Genomic DNA, 21,499 nt, shown 5'->3' with positions numbered 1-21,499 from the left:
AATCCATTAGCTGTTATAGAGTCTATCCCACCAGACACCATATATCATTACAATGTGCATTGTGTACCTCCAATCCAAAGTTCTGCAGTCAAAAAGGTGCTTGTAATACTTTTGACACATTTTTCTGGGGAGGGGAGGAGGGGAGAGGGTATGAATGTGTGTTTTGTTAATGTGGCAGACGGATGTGTGCATACATGTATGGAAGACAGTGTCAAACAAAAAAAGAGAAAGAAATCTTATAAAAGCTTTTTATATATCCTCTAAAACTGAAACAAAACATGCAATTCATAGTACAAATGTACCTACAAACTTGCCAAATTGAAAGTTGCTCGCATTTTTCTCTGCAATTTCAAAATGTCTTGTTTTTTTTAAGTCCAGATTTGTAATAATGTCAGTCCTTTCACTTACACCATGCATTACAACACAGAGGCGCATAAGACACTCTTACACACCATACATCAATCCACATAAGGTACTTAAGACACTTACTTGATGAGGTCCACTGTCTCTAAGTACATCGTTGAGGGGGACTTGGACTCGGACAAGTGCGGATCGCTCTCCATGGCGTTGCCGCACTGGATGAAGTACAGCACTGCGTCCACGTACGTCAGCGTCTTCTGATTCTTGTCCGCCTGAAGAAGAAACACAAACTGGTCACTATTTGTTTCACTGCTTCAGCTGTACAATATCAGACCTGTACAAGTGACCACCTCTATATAAGAACCACCTGGCCATTGCCATATACAAATGTAGTCAAATCTGTACAAGTGACCACCTCTATATAAGGACCACCTGGCCATTGATATACAGTCAAAACTGTACTAGTGACCACCTCTACAACATTGCTTCAGCTGTATAATACCAAACCTGTACTAGTGACCACCTCTACAAAAAGACCACATGGTCATTATATACTGTAGTCAACCCTGTACAAGTGACCACCTCTACATAAGGACCACCTGGCCAATGTGGCCACTCTTTCGAGGTCCCTTGAATAATTTTCACAGGCATTATAAGGATCCTGTCTAAAGTGACCACCTGTCCAAACAGACCAGATTTTATAGGTTTCCCGAGTGGCCTTTTTGGACTGGTTTGACTGGTTCATATCAAGTTCGCCTAGCAACTCTATGGCCTCGTCTAAACATCCAACAGACATATGTCATTGTCTCCCTTCTACATTTATTGTTGGACAACCTCACAGCATTTACTTTGCATGATATATACACACATGTACACATATGAATATACATGTAGCATGAGGTCCTGATCTTTCGATTCAGTTTGCTTTCTTGTTAAACGTAACGTCAGTAGGACTTACCAAGCCGTCAGCAAGATGCTTGAGGTTTTTGGCTTCTGTTAAGTAGTGATCTGCAGACAGCGGCCTGAGGGGGGAGGAAGACAGATCCTTAAGATGACACATTCATCCTCAAGTCTTAAGATTACAGCATTCAGAATAGGAGACATGTATATCCAGACATTTGGGACACATCCAGGAATAAATGATGTTTTTTATTTTTTTGTTTTCAGTTTGTCACAATAACGATAATTACTAATTACGAATGTTGATAACATCAAACCATGAAATGTATGTGCCAAACATGTGACTGAAATGTGATCAATACATGATCAACATGTGCTCATACTAGGCATCGCCTGTCATAGTGAGTAATATGTTAATAACATCTGCCTAACATGTCATCACATCATTAACATGATTGTGACTAACATGTGATCAATATGTGATCACCACATAATCAACATGTGCCTATTAGTAACATATCACTACATCATACATGATTAATACATGATTACGATGCGCCTGACTAACATGCTCACCTATCCTCCACATCTGTCTTGCTGTTGAAGTACGGAATGTCCCCTCGCGGGTCGTGTCTGTCCCAGGTCTTGCCGCCCGCCTGACCGGCCGCCAGCTCCCCCCACTGGCTCCCCGCCGCGTGACCGTTCGTCGCCTTGGCAACGATCTCTGCGGTGACGCCGTTCTGGCTGTGCTCGGGGACGATAACGGGAGGCGCGTCCCAGTCCTGGCAACGGGAAGGCACTTGTTTTTTGGGTGTCTTCTTGCTTTTCTGTGAAGGGTGAATAGGGCGGGCGTGAGGGAGGGACTGCCTGGGGGCAGTCTCGGAGAGGCCTGGCGCGTACGCCCATGCAACGTACCGGAATCTGAGTATGGACTGTTCACCGGTATAACTGACTTTTGGCATAGCAAACCAGCTTCGCAGCCATCAAGCTGAACGACCTGTCACACCTAAATCGTTCTTATCTACATGTAACTCCAACTGCTGTTCAAAGCCATCTAACGAAAAGGCCCCTACTAGTACTACACTTGACAACGAGTTCCATTCTACAATACGTTGAGTTTCAGGAAACAACGATTTTTCTACTGCGCCATGGCTATTGATACATGACAGGCTGGCTATGTCTACGGTGGGCAAGTTACACTGGGCTGTGAACTGTGTGTGTGTGTGTACGTGTGAGTGCAGGGTGCGTGCAAAAGCATCAGACAAAAACATAAACAAAACATCAAATCATAAACAACACAAAAAGAAGAAATTATCAACCACTGAGCTATGTATGCCCGAAGTGGCATATGACAATGACTATGTAGTATGCACAGTATGTCTAACTTTTCATTGAGAATTACTTCACCTACTTAAACAAACTTGTGACTAAGCCTTACAGATAATACAAAAATTTTACACACAGTACGTCTACCTTCTCATTGAGAATCTTAAACAAGCTTGTGACTAAGCCTTAGGCCACACCATTTTAATTTCTTGGTTAACAGAATTTAAAAAAAATGCTAGATTGGAAAATCAACAGGACAACAGAATCTCAGAGGAAAGTTTGTACTTTGGTGCACACAATTTCAGGGAGTGAACAGGGTCAGGTGCAAGTTTTCACCCCAGCCTTCTGTTTTCATGATTTTTTTTGTTGCTAAAATTTCAAAACAAATCCGTGAACCAAGAAATTAAATTGGTGTAGCCTTACAGGTACAAAATTCTTACAAAACAAACAAATATTCAAAACAAATATCAAAATAAACCAATTGAAAACAGCAGCAGTCTGAGCACCAAAAGATTAAACAAAGTCGAACCTTTTCCTTTTTCTTGCTGGATTCCTGCGAAGTTTGTCGCTCGACTTTCCTCCGTTTCGTGGAGCGGTCGGTTTTGGCGCTCTCCTCGCTGAGCCGGCTGGACGTGCTGCTCACGCTGGACCGACGGGCGGAGCCCCTCCTGGAGAGGGGGAGGGAACAAGGGTTAGGAACAAGATCAGGGATCGTAATTCATTTTTGGGAATAGGTTGAGATACCGTCAGTTACTCTGCATGCTAAACTTGGTGTTGTGGGCATCGCCTCAGTGCTGCAGTTTTGCTGACTCCAGTGGTACGGACACATTGAACGAGCCAGTGGCTGCATCAACACCATCACCAAGATGCAGTTGCCAGGCAACAGAGGTCATGGTAGACCTAGGAAATCTTGATTTGAGTGTGTCAGAAAGATATACAAAGAACTGCAACTTGTCATGCTCAAGACATCATCTTTGCTTCAGATATCATTAAGAGCAAGAGATGGAACTTGCCTGAGAACCATCCTCTGTAGCAAGGAGGTTATATGGAGATAAAACCGTATAACCTCCCTGTCTGTAGTAAACGCTGGCTCAGTCTCTTTGCTTGCTGACCATTCATGCTTAGCAAGCGAAAAGATTGAGCTAACGGTTCCTACAGAGGATGGTGCCTGGACTAGAATGGAACTGCATTGTATGCAAATACTGGGTACATAATGTACACTGCACATTACGTTTCTGGGCTGGCAGAGTGGTTCAAGTGGCGGAGGAAGACTGGCACTCGACATAAGTCAAGTAAGTCAAGTCACATTTATGCACCCAAAATTGGAGCTGCGCACCAACCTAATTTTTCTACTGTGGGTGCCATTTCTAGGTAAGTTACACGTTTACCCAAAGACGACTTTCAAGCCCTGCTTCTGTACATGTGCCACAGGAAGGCGGTGACGTGGAAGAGAAGTCATTATTACAGACCAGGGCTGATCAGACTACAGGCTGCATGATGTGTAATTATCCGCCTGGGCGGCTCCGCTCCTCGGGGACAGGCTACTCCTAAATTGAACCTGGACTGTGAGGGACTGCCAGGATCCTGGAGTGACCTGGGATCACACTGGTAAAGGTCTCATTCACCAGTTTTTTCGCCCCAAAGGCTTACATGATATAAAACGTATTTTACATGGGCGCGTTCATAATGAAGCTATAGGAAATGCACCGATGTCATTCATTCTCTGTTGAGCTCATCTACCCTAGATCATTGGAAAAAATTACCAAATACCAGTTGGCATACAATACCTTTTTATGGCAATTACAAAGGGCACTTAGCTAAACCCCCAAAATAGGCACTTTCCAGCTGAAAGTGATCGACCGAATTACCGCCAATGTCCGGCTGTGGACGTGCGACCTCGCTCGCGGCTGCCGAACTTTACCTGTTAATTTCTTCGGTTACAAACAAGCTTTCATCACTTTGACGCTTGAGATCAGTCGGGCTGGCTAAAAGAGAATTTCCCACCGATATAAACACACGTTCATGCAGCCGTTCATTTTTTGGACAACGGACTCTTTTAGGGTACCCACTCAGAGTTATACAGGAATGAGACCTAAAGCCCTCCCTACATCAAGTGGTCTTGATGAGGTTCTAGATGGGGAGATGAACCTACAGGCGTTCCCTGATGGGATCAGGCAGCAGATATCGGTGGGCTTCCACAGGCCAAATGAAGCGTGCAGCCAATATCAGCCTGGCTTGGGCCAATTGTCTGGGAAAACCTGCAGGCTTTGGGTCGGGGCAACCTACAGGGTAGATAACATTAACGGCCTGGCTTGGGACTCAAGTGCTGTAATCCTGGGTTTTGGCTTGATGTGTGTTCCCATACAGCACAGGCAGGTAGGCTTCTGTGCTGCCATTCTGTTACTGTTGTAGGGGCCGGATGAGTCAACTAAAAAAGGCTGATAGCTCTCAGACCAGTACATTAATTCTAATGGTTTAGGAATCTGCAATTCTATGGGATCTATGCTAGATCCGTAAAGAATGGTGTGCTTAGACGCAGCTATAGACCCGACTATTCATGCTCATCTTAAGGAGTTCAGAACAGCATGTTGCCATGTCTCAGCATTGGGACTAAATCCACTACCTGACCTAGCTAGCCACTGCTTCACCCTATGGCTTACAGGGCAACTAGAAGAGGATGGTTGTTTCTAAGGGTTTGATATCCAACATTGCGGCAACAGGGTTTCATTTCCATGTTGTTCATTTCCGTACTCTTCAACTTGAGAGGGATCAGCAGACTGATTGAAAGCTTGAAGGTAAACGCTTCATTTTGTGTACGGAAGTTACATATAAAATCTCTACAAATTAAAGAAATAGATGTAAACAGATGTCTTTAAATAGATGTCTTACCCTTTCTCAGTGTCTTGTCTACTGCTTGGAGGGGTTCTTGTTGGAGTGGTCCTGGTGGGGGTGGCCTGGGTGGGGGTTCTCGTGGGGGTGGGGAGGCTTCTTGTGGGGGTGCTGAGGCTGGTGGCAGGGGTAGGGACTGTTCTTGTGGGGGTGGGGAGACTTCGGGTGGGCGTTGCTTTGGAATCTGTCGTCGTCTCCTTTTCTTTCTTTGGCCTCTTCGTATGAACCTCCTCCGTGGTACTGGCTCCTGTCGTATCCGCCTGGAAAAAACACACGGTAAATAAATTAACAAATAAACAAATAAAACATCATGTTACTGTAAGTGGGGTCGTGTGGCGCAACGGCAGAGCGTCCGGCTCAGAACCAAGAGGTCCCGACTTCGAATCCTGTCATGTCACCGATGTTGTGCCCTTGGGAAAGGCACTTTACACGACTTTCCTCACTCCACCCAGGTGTAAATGGGTACCTAACTTCGGTTGGGGAAGGTCGTATTGAGGTCACCTGGTGGCGCCGAATGGCAGCCGCCCAGACCCTTGCGACAATTCCACATAATGCAAGTGTGGATAAGATATGTATATGTGTATATGTATACAGTCAAACCTGCCCAAGGCGACCACCCGGCGGACCGAGCAAAAACGGTCGCGATGGACAGGTGGTCGCCATGAAGAGGATTCCACTCACATGTTTCCAGGTCGAGGTTTTCAATACAGTACGTGAATGGATGGAAAATTATGTGAATTTAGACAACATGACCCCCACCAGGTTCAATTCTCATTGACAGAAAGATCCTACAAAAATTACATTTTCTGTTATCGTCGTAATAATTGTATACAGCTACATCGTGTATAAATTTTTGTCATAATTTTGACTACAAAACAATGGTTGCCTCGATGATCGCAGCGCCCTCCCGCATTCACACGTTACATTAAATAGTACACACTCAGACACACGCACATCATCGAAGTTTTAAGGCCTAAGACAAATCCCTAGAAAACACCTGCTGACCCCAGCCTTTTTTGGGGCGCCGACCGCTGGATAAAAGGGGCAAAAAGTTTTCGATCTGACAACTAAAGATGAAAACGGAACGGTGTGATTTCGTCGGGCTGCGCCGCATCGAAAGGTAAGTCAGTGCAGCAGAACGCACACCGTCCAATAAAGGTTTGTGAGATTCATGGAAATAAAAAGAAAATAAGAATATTAATTTTAATTAATAATTAGAGTATTCGTAAATGTTCATACACAAAAGCAACGTGTTTTAGAAAGGTCAGTGGTACGCCAAATCCGGGCCGTGCCAAAATCCAAGATGGCGCCGGGACCAAGGAACAACATTTCTCGCCCGACGTTTTGCCCGCCGCGAAGTCATTTTTCGGCGGAATTTAGTAAGACACAGACAGATTTTTGTTGAAAATACAAGAAATAGATAGTAGTTTCTGCGAAATCTGACCTTTTGACGCCATGCACTACGTATTCGTTTTGAAAATTGAGTTTAAACCGAACTGAGTTTGCGGTAAACTATAAGATTACGATAGGCACAACAACATCACAAACATTTGTCTTTACAATATTTATAGGGGGAACGTTTTATTAAAACACTTCATGGAGGAATAGATGCTATAACATTGCTATTCCATGTATTTTTGTCCTTATTTTTGTCCTTCAAAGTCTTGAAAACATTTCCGTGAAATCCGACAGCAAAATGATCCGATGTCACCACACGCTTGAAAATTAGGCGGCCGCCATGGGCAGTGATTGTGCTCTGTGCGGTCCCAATTCGTGGCGGTCGCGGTCACGTTGGACAGGTGGTCGCCTTGGACAGGCAGCTTAATGCTTGTGCCTATGGGGAAAATTTTCGGGACCGAGAAAAAGCGGTCGCCATGGCCAGGTGGTCGCGTTGAAAAGGTGGTTGCCTGGGCAGGTTTGACTGTATGTAGTGTATTATGTAAAACCTGTAAACCCTGCATCAATTCAGCGCTAGAAAGGCTGTCATTGCGCGTAATTTCTGACCATTAAAAAAAAATGTTTGGGTGTTAGGCCCAGAACCCAGAGGTCCTGGGTCCCAATCCCCTGATATGCCAGAGATGTTGATAGTGGAAAAAACAGGGCATAAAGACTTTAAGTTCAACTTCCACAATCTTTAGCTTGAAAAGTTTCACAAAGAACAGAATAGAATCATCACAGTTGTCTGGCAAGACATGATACCAGAATTGTTTTCCTTCTCCTTTCATATATAATCTATAATCTGTACCAGCACAAGAGAAATAGACACTATTTGAACTCCCAACGTGCACATTCAATTTCAAGATCAGTGCAACTGTGAATAAATGATGGTACAAAGTGCCTGCACAAATTACAACATTTATATAAATACCTGCCACAGCCAAGATTATACCGCATTAAAATGCCAGCCTTACATAATGCAACCATAGACCTAATGTTACCCCCAGAAAATCAACATCTATCTGAAGCAAGCTGAATACATTAATCAGACAACTGATTGGAGTGTAAAGTTGAAAGTTATTACACAATTACGGCACGGGCAATCTCTCGAGGGCCATAAGAGCTCCCCCTGGTGTCAGAGTGGGAAATTACAGGGTTGATAAATTACTCTTAACATCAGTAAATCACACTAAGGGCTGTTAGGAGCTTAACGTAATATCAATCAGCACCAGAACTAATTTGTGAACACTTTCCGATGATTAAATCCCTAAAATTTCATGGAAAGGAGTTTCTTAACAAGATTCCCAGAAATCTTTCCACAGATGTGACTAAGAAGCCCTGTACTCTGTAACCTTCCTTAAAGGTGTTTCTGTCTGGTTTATGTGCGATAAAACAAACTCTCCTGCTCTCTGCCCTAAATCTAAGAACCCACTTTAATCTTCATAAAACGCCTAATGCTGAGCGATGCTTTAACCCCCATACTGCTGAGTTACCCTGTAACTAATACAAAATGGGTCAGCAAACTGGCCCTCAGCAGGTGGAGGTTAATCACAGGGAAGGAAAGCTATCATTACCCCCACTGTCCATATCAAGTGCAGAAACGATTGATTAAAAGATGACTGCAGTTCTACTCAAACATGATAGGTGGCTCCTGCTGAGATGGCACTGTAACTGTAAGGCCATGATTGTAATCCACTTGTTACAACGTAGAGGCTTTTCCATGCCTGATGTGTTGTTATGCTACTCCTGTTCCCAAACATGTTTAACCAGTTAGATGGTGGTGTGAATGCTCAGAGTTACTCAAGCTTCACCACTGTGGTAATTAATGGCTTCCAAACAGAAGGCCATACCAATTCGATTGGTTGTTTCTTGCATTTCACACCTGAACAGACTGAACTACAAGATCAACTTAAAACAGTCTGAGGGAAAAATCTGTAACCTTGGAACATATAGTTTCAGTGAATAAATATAGTCAAGTTTCAGTTTTTCTTATGTACTCTTACTGATCTTTAATCTTTGAAAAAAATTTCAGGTAGCGAAATTCAGATTTAAGTTTTCCGCTTGCAGATTTTTACTTTAAAATGTCTGATAACCAAAGATATTGATTGGTGTGGCCTTAAAACATAAGCACAGTGACAAAGACATGATGGGTCTAGAGCATCAGTCTGTGCATTTTTGGCAAGCTGACTATTTGAAGAATTTGACAGGGCCGTCACAGCTACTCTTGTTAGTACAATTAAGGGATGGAAATACTTTATCTGTTTCCTGCAATATTTTATGCATAATACGAAGCCTGCATTCTCTTAAGTAGTACAAATGTATTTGTTTAGACTTAAGTCTTCTACTACGAAAATGTCAGTCAATTGTCCGTTGTCGCGGCATATCTCCTATGTTCTGCATGAACTGTAATGGAGTCTGTTACTGTAATATTGAAAACCAGAGTGCAATTCAGGCAACCAACGGTGCTTGCGAGGCTGTCATATACTGTACATGTCATTGAATAAACCAGTACAAACAAAATGTCTCTACCATGTACGTGCAATTAGCCTTTGACCATGAACTCACAAATAAATTTCTATTTTTCGTTTATCCAAATTGCAATTGTTGTTCCTGCAGTATCAAATTTTCTTTCTTTCAGATTGCAGGTGGGGATTTCAAGCCTTGTAATGTCTTCTCCTGCCAAGCATAGCACAAGTAAAAGGAATGAACAGACTACATGTATAGGTTTAGGGTTGCAGACCTCAAATTTTCGGCAAGTGCCTGTTTGAAGAATTTGACAGTTACTCCTGTTACAATTGCTTCTACTGCCAAACTCACTGCTTAAGCACAAGCAAAAGGAACAAATAGACTATGGGTTTAGGATTGTAGACTTCAAAGTGTGAATTTGAAGAATTTGACTTTGCATATACAGTTATTCCTGTTACAGTCCCTTCTCCTGCCAAGCCGCCTGCTCAGAGCAGTGTGAAGTGAAAAACGGTCGGGAAGAATTTCTAGCATCACAGCTAAGGGCTAATCCCCGTGCTTAACAGCCTCTCATAGCCAATACGGTAAACACAGCCTCGTCTGCGCTCTGATCCTGACCCGGCTCGTGTTTCACAGCCGGCCCCCGCTGATACAGGCCTCCTCACCCGCGCTAATCCGGCTCTAATCCGCTCTCCTTCTGTTCGCTTGAGCGGCGGATTAGTGCCGAGGCACCAGAGCCGGCGACCCTCTCAAAACCCTCACGGTACAGCAATGTGGGGAAAGCCACGCAGGTAAAAATAAAGGACTTGTCAACAACAGGTGAGCAGGAACACACCCGAGAGGTTCAGGTGGAGTGACAGGTGAGGCAAGAAGTAAAAGGTCAAGACCAAGACCAAAGCCGGCTTTTTAAGACAGAGAGGTTCGGTGACAACAGAAAGCTCGTGTGACACCCTTCAGGAGGCTCAGTGTGGTGGTAAACACAGGCGGTGCTCTGAGTGAGGCACTGATGCCTGCTGCTGGCTCAAAGTGGACCTATAATCGCTGGTTCTTAGGGAGGAAGTGGGCCAAGGCTTTAGTGGAGAGGCAAGGCTTCAAGTGTGTCCAGCGTACACCGACCATTTCCTTGATTCTCAGATATTTCAGAGTAAATTTAAGGAAAAGGACAGCATGAAAACAGAAGGCTGGGAGGAAAATTTTATTTACTAGCCATTTGTAATACCGGCAAATGCTACTTTGGCATCCCTGGCTGTATCTATTGTCTAAAAGCCAAACCATGACTAAATCTATTTGACTGTATTCATTGAATCACTCCCTCATACTGTGGTACAGATTTCCCCCAACGACTATAATTTGATCTTTCAGCAAAGTAGGTGTTACTTTCTAAATCTGAGAACTAACACATTGCTATGGTGTGGCCTATCTGTAGTGTAGAGGCAGTTCTTCAGTCTTATCAATGGAAGGAGGCTCGGTAAACTGTAGGGTTCACATGTAGTCCTAACTGGCAGACTGATGTGGATCCTTGACAAGCTGACTCCAAATGCCACCAGGAACAGACGGAATCTAGTGAAGGTTTCCTAGCTCTGCCCGGGGGGCAACAACCTCAGTTGAACTTTTCAAATGTCACAACGAGTCGAAAGATGACGCACTCGTTTCTGAGTTCACATGTACCCTTTTTACATATGCATATCCATTTAAGAGGGCTTTAGTTGCTTCGTTTAGAGTGACTCTCGGATAAAGTGCCTTTTATCTAACCTACTTTCTGATCACAGGCTTTGGAAGTAGTATTACGATGGTATTCTGTTATTTGTTTTAATGTTTGAAATTGAAGTGAGGACTCTAGAGGTAAGAATGTGGAGAAAATGTCTAAGGTAGGGAAATTGGCACAAGGGAAGAAACCCTAGCACAGACAATTCAGTGGGGGATTAAAAAAAACCTGTCGAACCCTAGCAAATAAAGCCAGTGGGAATGGCCCCTGTATAGCATTATTGTAATTTTGTAAATTTGTGCAATTATTGTAAATATGTACAAATATAAATTTTTGTACATATGTCAATTGAAAAAAAAAAAATTGGCACAAACATCACAGTGCAGCTAAAAGGCATCCTCTTAAATGCCTAGAATTTACGAGGAAAACAAACACTTGAAGTTTCCATTTAGCTGGAATGGGCCCAACCCCACCCGGGCTGGGGGCGGCTGTGCCAAGGCCTGGTCAGAGTAGTGTTCGGGCTAACACAGGTGATATACAACAGGCAGGGCAATAAAAACTGAAGGGTAGAATTTGCTGACAGAATAAACAATTTGAATAAAACAGAATAAAACTTGAAACAATTTCTCTCTTATTCTTTACATTGTGAATGTGAATCATTTTACAATTAGCTTGTAGTCTATCATAAATGTAATTACTGTAAATAAATAAATCGGGTATCAAAAGGAGTTCAAATTTACTGATAGAATAAACAATTTGAATAAAAAACTGAATAAAACCCAAGGCAATTTCTCTATATATTGTGAACATGCATCATTTTAAAATTTGCTTGTATTATGAATAAAACTAGAGTTCCACGACCTCATACCTTCGCCAAATGATTTTAACCATTGTGACTGACGTATTAGGAGTGTTTCTCATCAATTATAAATCATACCAGTTGATTGTCTTGAAATATGGCATGTCCAAATTATGACCTTAACAAAGAATGTTATGCTAATATTGATCATCAATTATGCAAATGAGGCCCTTATTTGCATAATTTGATTCATCGATGTTCACATTCACATAACTTCCCGATGCCACAAAAAAAGTATTAAATGCATGAAATTTCCGTCAGTTACCAGTAGTTTCTCATTTAAGTATGCAAATTAGACCCACATTTGCATATTTTCTATCTTCAACATTCCTCTCTTCCTCAGTTACAATTCGAATAGTCATATCATGGCACAAAGCAGATTTTTAAAGTTGCCTCATTAATTATGCAAATTAGAATCTGATTTGCATAATTATCGGCCAATCATTCTAAGCATCACACAAGCTATCAACATACCAAAATTCATGATCATCCATCAAGGCCATCTTGAGTTATAGTATTTTCTAATTAATTATGCAAATGAGGTCTTCATTTGCATAGTTCATATCAATTAATATTTCTCTCTTCCTCACTTACATATGTCACATGTTTCAGAGTCCTATCATGGAATTTGCCGGATGTATAAACTTTCCTCATTAATTATGCAAATTAGATACTGATTTGCATAAAAAGTATCTAATCATGTTCATCATCACTCAAGCTATCTACTTACCAAAAATCATTGCCATCCATCACGCCCTTCTTGAGTTATTTCCTTTCAAAGTCAGATGCAAAACCTGCTCCTGCAGTTCCAAATAAGCCGCTAGGGGGCCCAAACCCATACCACTTACTCTCTGTCCAAAGAGCTATCTACCACTCAAAAATCAGTTCCATAGCATGTCCAGAACGCGAGATATCAAAACAGGAAGTTCGGCTGCAGTACCATAACAAGCCGCTAGGGGACCCAAAATCTAATCATTTCCAAGTCTCATCAAGACCTACCCACCTACCAAATATCAAGACAATCCATCGAAGCCTTCTCGAGTTATGCTGTACATTACACACACACACACACATACATACATACATACATACAAACGCTACCCTCTGCATAACCTTCTCGGCGAAGGTAAAAATGAATTGGGTATCAAAAGGAGTTTAAATTTAGAAGAACATTTCTGCACAGATTTCTACACTTAAAATCTGGGCAACTGAGTTGACATGACCCTTCTGTTTCCTGCCTCTCTCTGTTGGCCTGGTCACACCACACATGTTGTGCCTCGCTGCTTTGTGAGTGATAATTGGAACTGAAGACACAGTTGTGCGCTGCCTGCTGAGGCAGCAGAAAGGGCCCAGACTTGGGCAACACCAAATCAATCTATTGGTTCTTGGATTTAGAAATGAAAATGCAGAACTGGAAGATCACCATGTTACCATGAAAACAGTTTCTGAGGGAAAATCTGCATTTTGGTATTCACAGTTTCAGGGACTGAATATTGTTAGATTGAAGCTTTCCTCTACATCCTTCTATTCTCTTGCTTTAAAATGTCAAAGAACCAGCTAAGTAGCTTTAAAATGTCAAAGAACCAGCTAAGTAACTTGGTGAGGCCTAAATGGCAACCCCCCCTGGCACCTGAGTGTTTAGGTCTGACAAAGCTGACAGGTGGCCCCAATTTGGCAGGGACATTTTTGAACGTTTTCCAACCAGAGATGTTTTGACACACATGCCAACATAGAAATCTTCAATAGTAAAGAAGCTTAACATTCCTGCACAAAGATCATACTAACTATCCTTTCCAGACACAAGACAATGCAGAATGGGAAATAGGACTACAGCATTCAAATTGGCATGCCAGCATCACAACCAGTGGTTACAATTTGGAGGAGAAAGAAGCCAGGGACAGGTTTGTCTGGTCTATCAGATCAGGGGTGTCGCTCTGGCCTGAACTGGCAGGGTTGATGTGAGGCAGCTGGCTCTGGGCAGGGGACTTCTAATTCTGGAGCCATTATTCTCACTTACTCAACATCAACAGACATGCACCAATTGTGCACATCGAATTGAATTGATAAATCTTGCTACACACATGCCTTTACATTTCATTTAATTCTTTCTGAAGGCATTACAAACTTTTCTTGCCCTTTTTGTTCAAGACTCGCCTGTATCTAAAAGAGATGTTGATAACCAGTTTTGAGCTTAGGCTGCCAACAAAATTGCTGCGCCAGCACTAACTGAAGTTGGAAGGTGTTCGCACACAAATTTACCATATACGTAACGTATCTCAATAAAACAACTTCTTTTTGGTGCTATCGTGGGTTTTTCTTGCATCCTTATATTATAATTACTGAAAATCTCTCTGTGGGCTTAACAGTCAGAGAAGACCTCAAACTGTAAGCCTTAGATTTCAAGTTCAAGTGATGTTGACAACAAGCTCTGTTTCCTTGAGAAAGCCACACGCAAGGCGAAACAATTGTCGGTGTGGGCTCGAATAAAATCCTAAACAGGGATATGCGGCTCCAGTGTCTTTTCTGACGATGTGGCGTGAGTGTGTACGGTTGGCTTGAAGTTGCCCACTACAACTACCTGAAGTGTTACAAGTTTTGCTAAAGCCCTGCTAACTTGGCAGACCTCCCTGCCCCCCTCCCCCTCCCACAGGTGCAGCCACAGGTCCGCATGATTTACAGCCCACTGCCCTCACCAGGAGGAAACCTGCCAAACTCCTGTGTACACTACAAACCCCTGCCACATCTGCTGGGTAATCTGACCAGGGCTGGAAATAGTGGGTGCATGTGCACCTGTGTGCACCCAAAATTGGAGCTGTGCACCTAATTTTTGACTGTGGGTGCACTGGTGCATCCTAGATATTTTGTACTGTACTAAGGTAACCGTAATGGTTATCTTGTACACTAGCATACAGAATATTCTTGTAATGTAAGTATCAGAAAAAGCAATTCGTTGTACTTAATTTGATGTATTGCTTGGTTGAAATTTGAAATCTGGATTGAAGTTTTTAAGAGAGGCAGTAGCATCAAACTTATGCCTTGATGTGGTGCACCCAAATGTTTTTCTGTGCACCTAATTTTTTTGGTTGGGTGCACCAGTGCACCTATTTCCAAAAAAGAATTTTGAGCCCTGTGTGTACACTACAAACCCCTGCCTTCATGCCACATCTGCTGGGTAATCTGAGGCTGCTTGAAACACCCTTCAACATGGCTCACTCACTCCCACAGTGGGCTTTCTGGACATCCCTACTTAACCTTTAGCACACTGAAGTAGCCCTTATAGGCTACCAATTCTCTGTTGGTCACAGGGTTAGGCAGCAGGGAGAAGGTTAATTGGTTTGTTCTCAGATCAATGAAACTAAAAAATGAATACCAGAAAACTTGAGTGTGTGAGGAAAGTCTGTACCTTTGGTAAGTACACACAGTTTTAAGGAGTGACTAGTCAGACTCAAGTTTTCCGATTCCCAGTCATTTGGCTTAATTTCTCCAGTATGCCTTTAAATTCAATTTCTTGGCTCCTGGATCTTTGAAACATGACTTATTGAACTAAAACTTATTAAAAGATTAACAGTGTCTGATGGAAAGTCTGTACCTTGGTACACACAGTTTTAGGGAGTTAATATGTAGTCAGATTCAAGTTTCCTTCCCAGCCCTGTTCTCATGTTTTCATCTTGTCCTCTAGCTCACATTTTACTTCAAGATGTCTGAGAACAGATAAGGTATTGGCAGGTAAAAATTAACATGTACAACGTGGTAGATATACTTCTGGTAGGTAGATGTAAGAATTCTCACCTGGGATTGGGAGTTGTCTCTTTTCCTCTTCTGTACTTTACTGCGAGGTTTGCTCTCCGACGAGGAGCCCGACTTTTTGCTATCTCCTTGTCTGGACGAGTCTTTCCTGGCCGGTATTCTGTCCAGTAACGAAAGGTCAATGCTAACTATCAAAGACTTGGGAATGCCGTTGTTGCCATAGGTGATTTTCGGCACAGTGGAAGCGAGGTCCCCCTCAATGGGGGACAAGAGAGGTTCGTTCAAGGGGGACAGAAGGGAGTTATCGCTGGATAAAACGTCCACAGACAGCGGCGCCTTTTCCTGGCTGCCGCCGCTACTGGAGGCCGCAGCCTTCTTCCCACTGTCCCTTGCCTTTGGTTTGCTAGTGTTGTTCAGTTTGGCCCGCGGGGAGGGGCTGGCTTTCGCCCCTTTCTCCGGAGAGATGTTGACCACGTCCACCTCCAGGTCAGACTCGCTGTCGGAGTCGATAAACTCCTTTGACTTGACCTTGCTACTGGTCTGTGGGGTCCGTTTGCCCTTCTTGTCGCTGGACTTCTTTCCTTGCACGGTCTTGGTTGTCCTTTCTGTCTTAGGGCTGGGCTCAGCCCAGTTCGTTTTGTTACTAGGGGTCGTCTGGCCAGCTTTGCTACTACTGTTTGCCTTCGTCTTTTCGCTACTTTCCGCCTTCGCATTAGATGCAGAGGCCGGCTTCTCCACTGGCTTTTTGTCGGCGCCTTTTCTTGGAGTTCTGTTCGCGGCGGTTTTGGAAGAATTGCGACTTGCAGCGGAGGGCGACTTTCCCAAGGAAGATTTCTTGGATGCGGTTTCTTTGCTTCTACTACTACTACTACCACTATTACTCTCCGGTTCAGGACCTCCCTTCTTGCTAATCTTCATACGCAACCCGTTAATTTTCGTCGCACTGTAGTTATCCTTGTGGTCGGGATCCAACTCCTTGGAGGAATCCAGCGGTTGCAAGATGTCGTTGACGTCGAACCCGTGGCTGTCCGAAGACGTCATGAAGCCCGCAGAGCTGAGCGGTCCCTCGTCGGTGCCGAATAATCCCATGGGCAGCGCGGCGGAGGTCTGGGCGTTGGACGTGGACGTTCCTCCGCCGGCAGAGACCAGCAGAGGGAAGGTGTTACCGGGAGAGTCTCTCTTGACGGGGTTCACGAAGGAAGCCAGGCCCCAGTTCGTCGTGTCGCTCTCCTGCTGCAAGGCAAAAAGGAAACATTGTATCACCAGTATTACACACAGACAGTGAACAAGTATAACTCTGTAGTAGTGACCACCTCTACACACTGTATTACCAGTATTAGTACACACAGACAGTGAACAAGTATAACCTCCAGCCAAACCTGTAGTAGTGACCACCTCTACAAAGGACCACCTGGCCATTGATATACAGTCAAACCTGTAGTAGTGACCACCTCTACATAAGGACCATCTGCAAATATGACCACCCTTAGATACTTGCTTATCCTCTATATGTCTCTAGAGAAAACATGATAAGTGGAACATTCGAACAAGAACAAATCTATAATAACAAATCTATACAACACATCTTTAGAACCAGTATGTCATCATTTTCACAACAATTTCATTGTCCCGTTTCATAATTTGTCATCAGCTATCTGTGTTATGTAACATCACAATCCTGTGCTAGCAGGGCATGAAATGAAAATTGACTGATAAATTTTCCCTGTACTATCAACCGACTGCAGGAGGCATGAAAGTGACAATCTCTAGATCCCATCTTCCCTACACAGATGGAGGTTTTGTGTTTACAGCGAGCACTCCCTCCATGAGTCTGCAATGGAGTAGGGTGAATGCAGGGCTATCTCCAGGAGTCCAATATATTTTTCTGTTCGTCAAAAATAATTTCTCATGCAACTGGATAAAATTTTGAAACAGTCAGACGTTTGGTTTGAAACAGAAAGACAGTGGATGCTGTCTGAAACGTCTGACTGTTTCAAAATTTTATCCAGTTGCTTGAGTAATTATTTTTGACGTATCTTACTTCCTGGATGTCTAACTTTTATCAACGTATTTTTCTGTTCCACTGATTGTTTGGGAGCCCAATGCATGACTGTCTTTGTTATCAATTTTAGATTTGAAATTTGTGATTTTAAGCTTCCGAAAATAGATATTCATCAATTTCATGTCATGATTCAGATTTTATGAACGAACCAGGTGAAATTTTGTGTGTCCCAACAGTCAAATTTCTGTTGCAGGACAGAGGGACGGGTCCTGGAGACAGTCATTAGATAAGTCTGTATGACAGGTTTGATTAATGATGGGACATGGAATGCGAAGACTGAATATTGCTGACTGATGGCATTTTTGGCACACTGGGGAAGATTCCATTCAGACGGGGACCTGTTTAGTTAGGTTTGTTTGCTTGTTTCAGGTTCAGAAGAATTGGTTTATTTCTGGCTGATGAGCGTTTGTTGAGAGTTAACTGTGGAACTCTCTCCCTGACAAGTGTTTCCCTCCCTATTGCAAATCACAAGCCCTTAAAACTAATGTTCACTGACTGAAAGAACGAATCTCCTAGCATAGTCACCTATATCTCACATCAACTAAGTTCTGTGCCCAAAAGCAATACCTAGGCCTTGCACTGAACAAACTCATTCAAACAGAAGAAAAAAATTGATTGGGATAAACTCCAGTTTCTTGCGTCAACACCCTGTTAACTGGGGCTGGCTTACAAACCCCCTGAAATTTTTGTTTTGCTTTTCTTTCAACAGTCATATAGTGAAATTACTCCTTAACTACACACCTGCCGACATTCTTAACAGGACCTTCACCTTCTAAACAGTCTTCAGACTAACAGCAAACAAAAATATGGACAGAAAGAAGAACTTCTAAACACAGTTTGATAAAAACGGAACAGAAGTTTAAAAATAACATTGTAAGAATTCCATTTGCTTAGCCCTTTTGTGTACTTTATTCACAGCGACTATGCCACTGTGTTATCATACACATGACAGTTGTCAGTTGAGGAGGGCAGTGACAATAGCCTGCAGATTTACCTGCTGACACAGGTGTGTTCAGGTTCCCTACACCTTTTGTTACACTGAATACCTCACAGGTGGGACAACCTGGCTGCGAGATTGTCGTTGTTTCTAATAAACTGTTCTCAGGTATGCTGTTTAAATGCTTGTCAACAACAAGCCAAGTCTGGATGAAAGCTTCGAGATAAAACATGTCTTGCAATTAAGGCCACACCATTTTAATTTCTTGATTGACGGAATCTTGCTAGATTGGAAAATCGACATGAAAACAGAATCTTAGAGGAAAGTTTGTACTTTGGTGCACACAGTTTCAGGGAGTAAATAGGGTCAGGTGCAAATTTTCACCCTAGCCTTCTGTTTTAATGATATCGTTGTGCTAAAATTCAACAAAAATTGTTAACCAAGAAATTAAATTGGTGTGGCCTAAAGATGATTTTTTTCTAGTCCAAGGATTGACAAGCATCTGTTTTCTAACAGATTGTCTTCACCAAAACCTAACACATCCAGTCGTAAATTTAACCATTTTCCGGCCCTACTCTTACCCTTGTTTGAACATGATTATCGATTCTCATTGCGCGTGACTTAACACTTCAGTATCAAGAACATGCCACTAAGCGTCTTCCCAGACACAACTCATTTATACACTAGAATGGCAACATTTTCGGGAAAATGTAGGATATTCCCCTCCCATTACCTACACCTCAAATATGACATCCTTAGTATTGGCTGTAAGGGTATTATGAAGTTTCTGCATAAATTATGCAAAGGAGGTCGGCATTAGCATAAGTTATGGTCAGGTGTGTTCACCTTTCCTAAAGGTACCTACATCTCAAATATGACATCCGTAGCTTTTATGGTAAGGGATATGCATATATTATGCATAAAGCACTCATTAGCATAATTTATGGCCAGGTTTTCAGACCTTTCCTAAAGGTACCTACATCTCAAATATGACATCCGTAGCCTTTACAGTAAGGGAAATACATGTTTATCCATAAATTATGCAAATGAGGTCAGCATTAGCATAATTTATATACAGGTGTGTTCACATCTCCTAAAGGTACCTACATCTGAAATGTGACATCCGTAGCCTTTACGGTAAGGGATATGCATAAATTATGCAAACGAGGCCCTCATTAGCATAATTTATGGCCATGTTTTATGACCCTTCCTACTGGTACCTAAGTCTCAAATATGACATCCGTAGCTTTCACGGTAAGGGAAATACAAGTTTATGCCTACATTATGCAAATGAGGTCCACATTAGCATAATTTATGGCCAGGTGTATTCGCCTTTCCTTAAGGTACCCACAACTCAAATATGACATCCATAGCATTTACGGTAAGGAAAATTCAAGTTTATGCATAAATTATGCAAATGAGGCCCTCATTAGCATAATTTATGACCAGGTGTGTTCACCTTTCCTAAAGGTACCTATATCTCAGATATGACATCCGTAGCTTTTACGGTAAGGAAAATACAAGTTTATGCATTAATTATGCAAATGAGGCCACATTAGCATAATTTATGACCAGGTGTGTTCACCTTTCCTAAAGGTACCTATATCTCAAATATGACATCTGCAGCTTTTACGGTAAGGGAAATACAAGTTTCTGCATAAATTATGCAAACTACGTCCTTATTAGGATAATTTATGTCCAGGTGCATTCACCTTTCCCAAAGGTACCTACATCTCAAATATGACATCCATAGCTTTTACGGTAAGGAAAATTCAAGTTTATGCATAAATTATGCAAATGAGGCACTCATTAGCATAATTTATGACCAGGTGTGTTCACCTTTCCTAAAGGTACCTATATCTCAGATATGACATCCGTAGCTTTTACGGTAAGGAAAATACAAGTTTATGCATTAATTATGCAAAAGAGGCCACATTAGCATAATTTATGACCAGGTGTGTTCACCTTTCCTAAAGGTACCTATATCTCAAATATGACATCTGCAGCTTTTACGGTAAGGGAAATACAAGTTTCTGCATAAATTATGCAAACTAGGTCCTTATTAGGATAATTTATGTCCAGGTGCATTCACCTTTCCCAAAGGTACCTACATCTCAAATATGACATCTGTAGCTTTTACGGTAAGGGAAATACAAGTTTATGCATGAATTATGCAAATGAGGTCCTCATTAGCATAATTCATGGCCAGGTGTGTTCGCCTTTCCTAAGGGTACCTACATCTCAAATATGACATCTGCAGCTTTTACGGTAAGGGAAATACAAGTTTATGCATAGATTATGCAAATTAGGTCTTCATTAGCATAATTTATTGTCAGGTGTATTCACCTTTCCTATAGGTACCTTCATCTCAAATATAACATCCATACATTGTAACATAAGGTACATATAACTTTCTGCAATACCATTAGTAGAGCTACCACCGCACATCTACTTGGTTTTTGGCAGAAGAAGAAGAAGAAGAAGAAGAAAGAAGAAGAAGAACAGGCAAGCAAAAACAGTATACCCCCTTCCCACTGGAAGGGGAATATAACTAGTGGTCTGTAAACCCTGATCAGTTGTGCTCACTCTTGGCCTGGCTTGGAATCCATCCAACACTGGCTGCAAACTGGTATATATGGACTCTCCAGTGTTATAGAAATGATCTTTTCAACACAAGGAGGTTTCCTGATTATCTGGCTGTAAATTGTTTTCCTTGTGTAAACTGGCAGTTAAAATAACCGACTTACTAATCAGAACTGTTTGAGTGAACTGTAGCAATACAGTTTCTGGAGTGACATGTAGCAAAAATCTCTG

At 42.4% G+C, this 21,499-nt stretch overlaps 1 protein-coding gene across 7 annotated transcripts in view; it reads right to left on the bottom strand.

Annotated features, from left to right (window-relative positions):
* The window catches only part of LOC136436118 (AF4/FMR2 family member 4-like), a 161,912-nt gene that overhangs the window by 12,761 nt on the left and 127,652 nt on the right, over positions 1 to 21,499 (bottom strand). For 4 of the 7 annotated variants that reach the window (XR_010756007.1, XM_066429861.1, XM_066429863.1 and 1 more), the window contains exons 11-17: positions 15,729 to 16,919; positions 5,476 to 5,735; positions 3,116 to 3,254; positions 1,837 to 2,087; positions 1,319 to 1,382; positions 490 to 632; positions 68 to 124 (exon numbers count right to left, since the gene is read on the bottom strand). Coding sequence is in view for 6 of the 7 variants with exons in the window: in XM_066429861.1 (XP_066285958.1) it covers positions 68 to 124; positions 490 to 632; positions 1,319 to 1,382; positions 1,837 to 2,087; positions 3,116 to 3,254; positions 5,476 to 5,735; positions 15,729 to 16,919 (2,105 nt within the window). In the remaining variant the exon portion in view is untranslated. The remainder of the gene's footprint in view (positions 1 to 67; positions 125 to 489; positions 633 to 1,318; positions 1,383 to 1,836; positions 2,088 to 3,115; positions 3,255 to 5,475; positions 5,736 to 15,728; positions 16,920 to 21,499) is intronic. The other 3 variants (XM_066429866.1, XM_066429864.1, XM_066429867.1) reach the window with 3 other exon arrangements.

This window comes from Branchiostoma lanceolatum, chromosome 6, assembly GCF_035083965.1.
Source record: "Branchiostoma lanceolatum isolate klBraLanc5 chromosome 6, klBraLanc5.hap2, whole genome shotgun sequence".
Lineage (NCBI taxonomy): Eukaryota > Metazoa > Chordata > Leptocardii > Amphioxiformes > Branchiostomatidae > Branchiostoma > Branchiostoma lanceolatum.
Note: the sequence above shows the minus strand (reverse complement) of the source record. Positions and strands in the feature narration are given on the sequence as shown.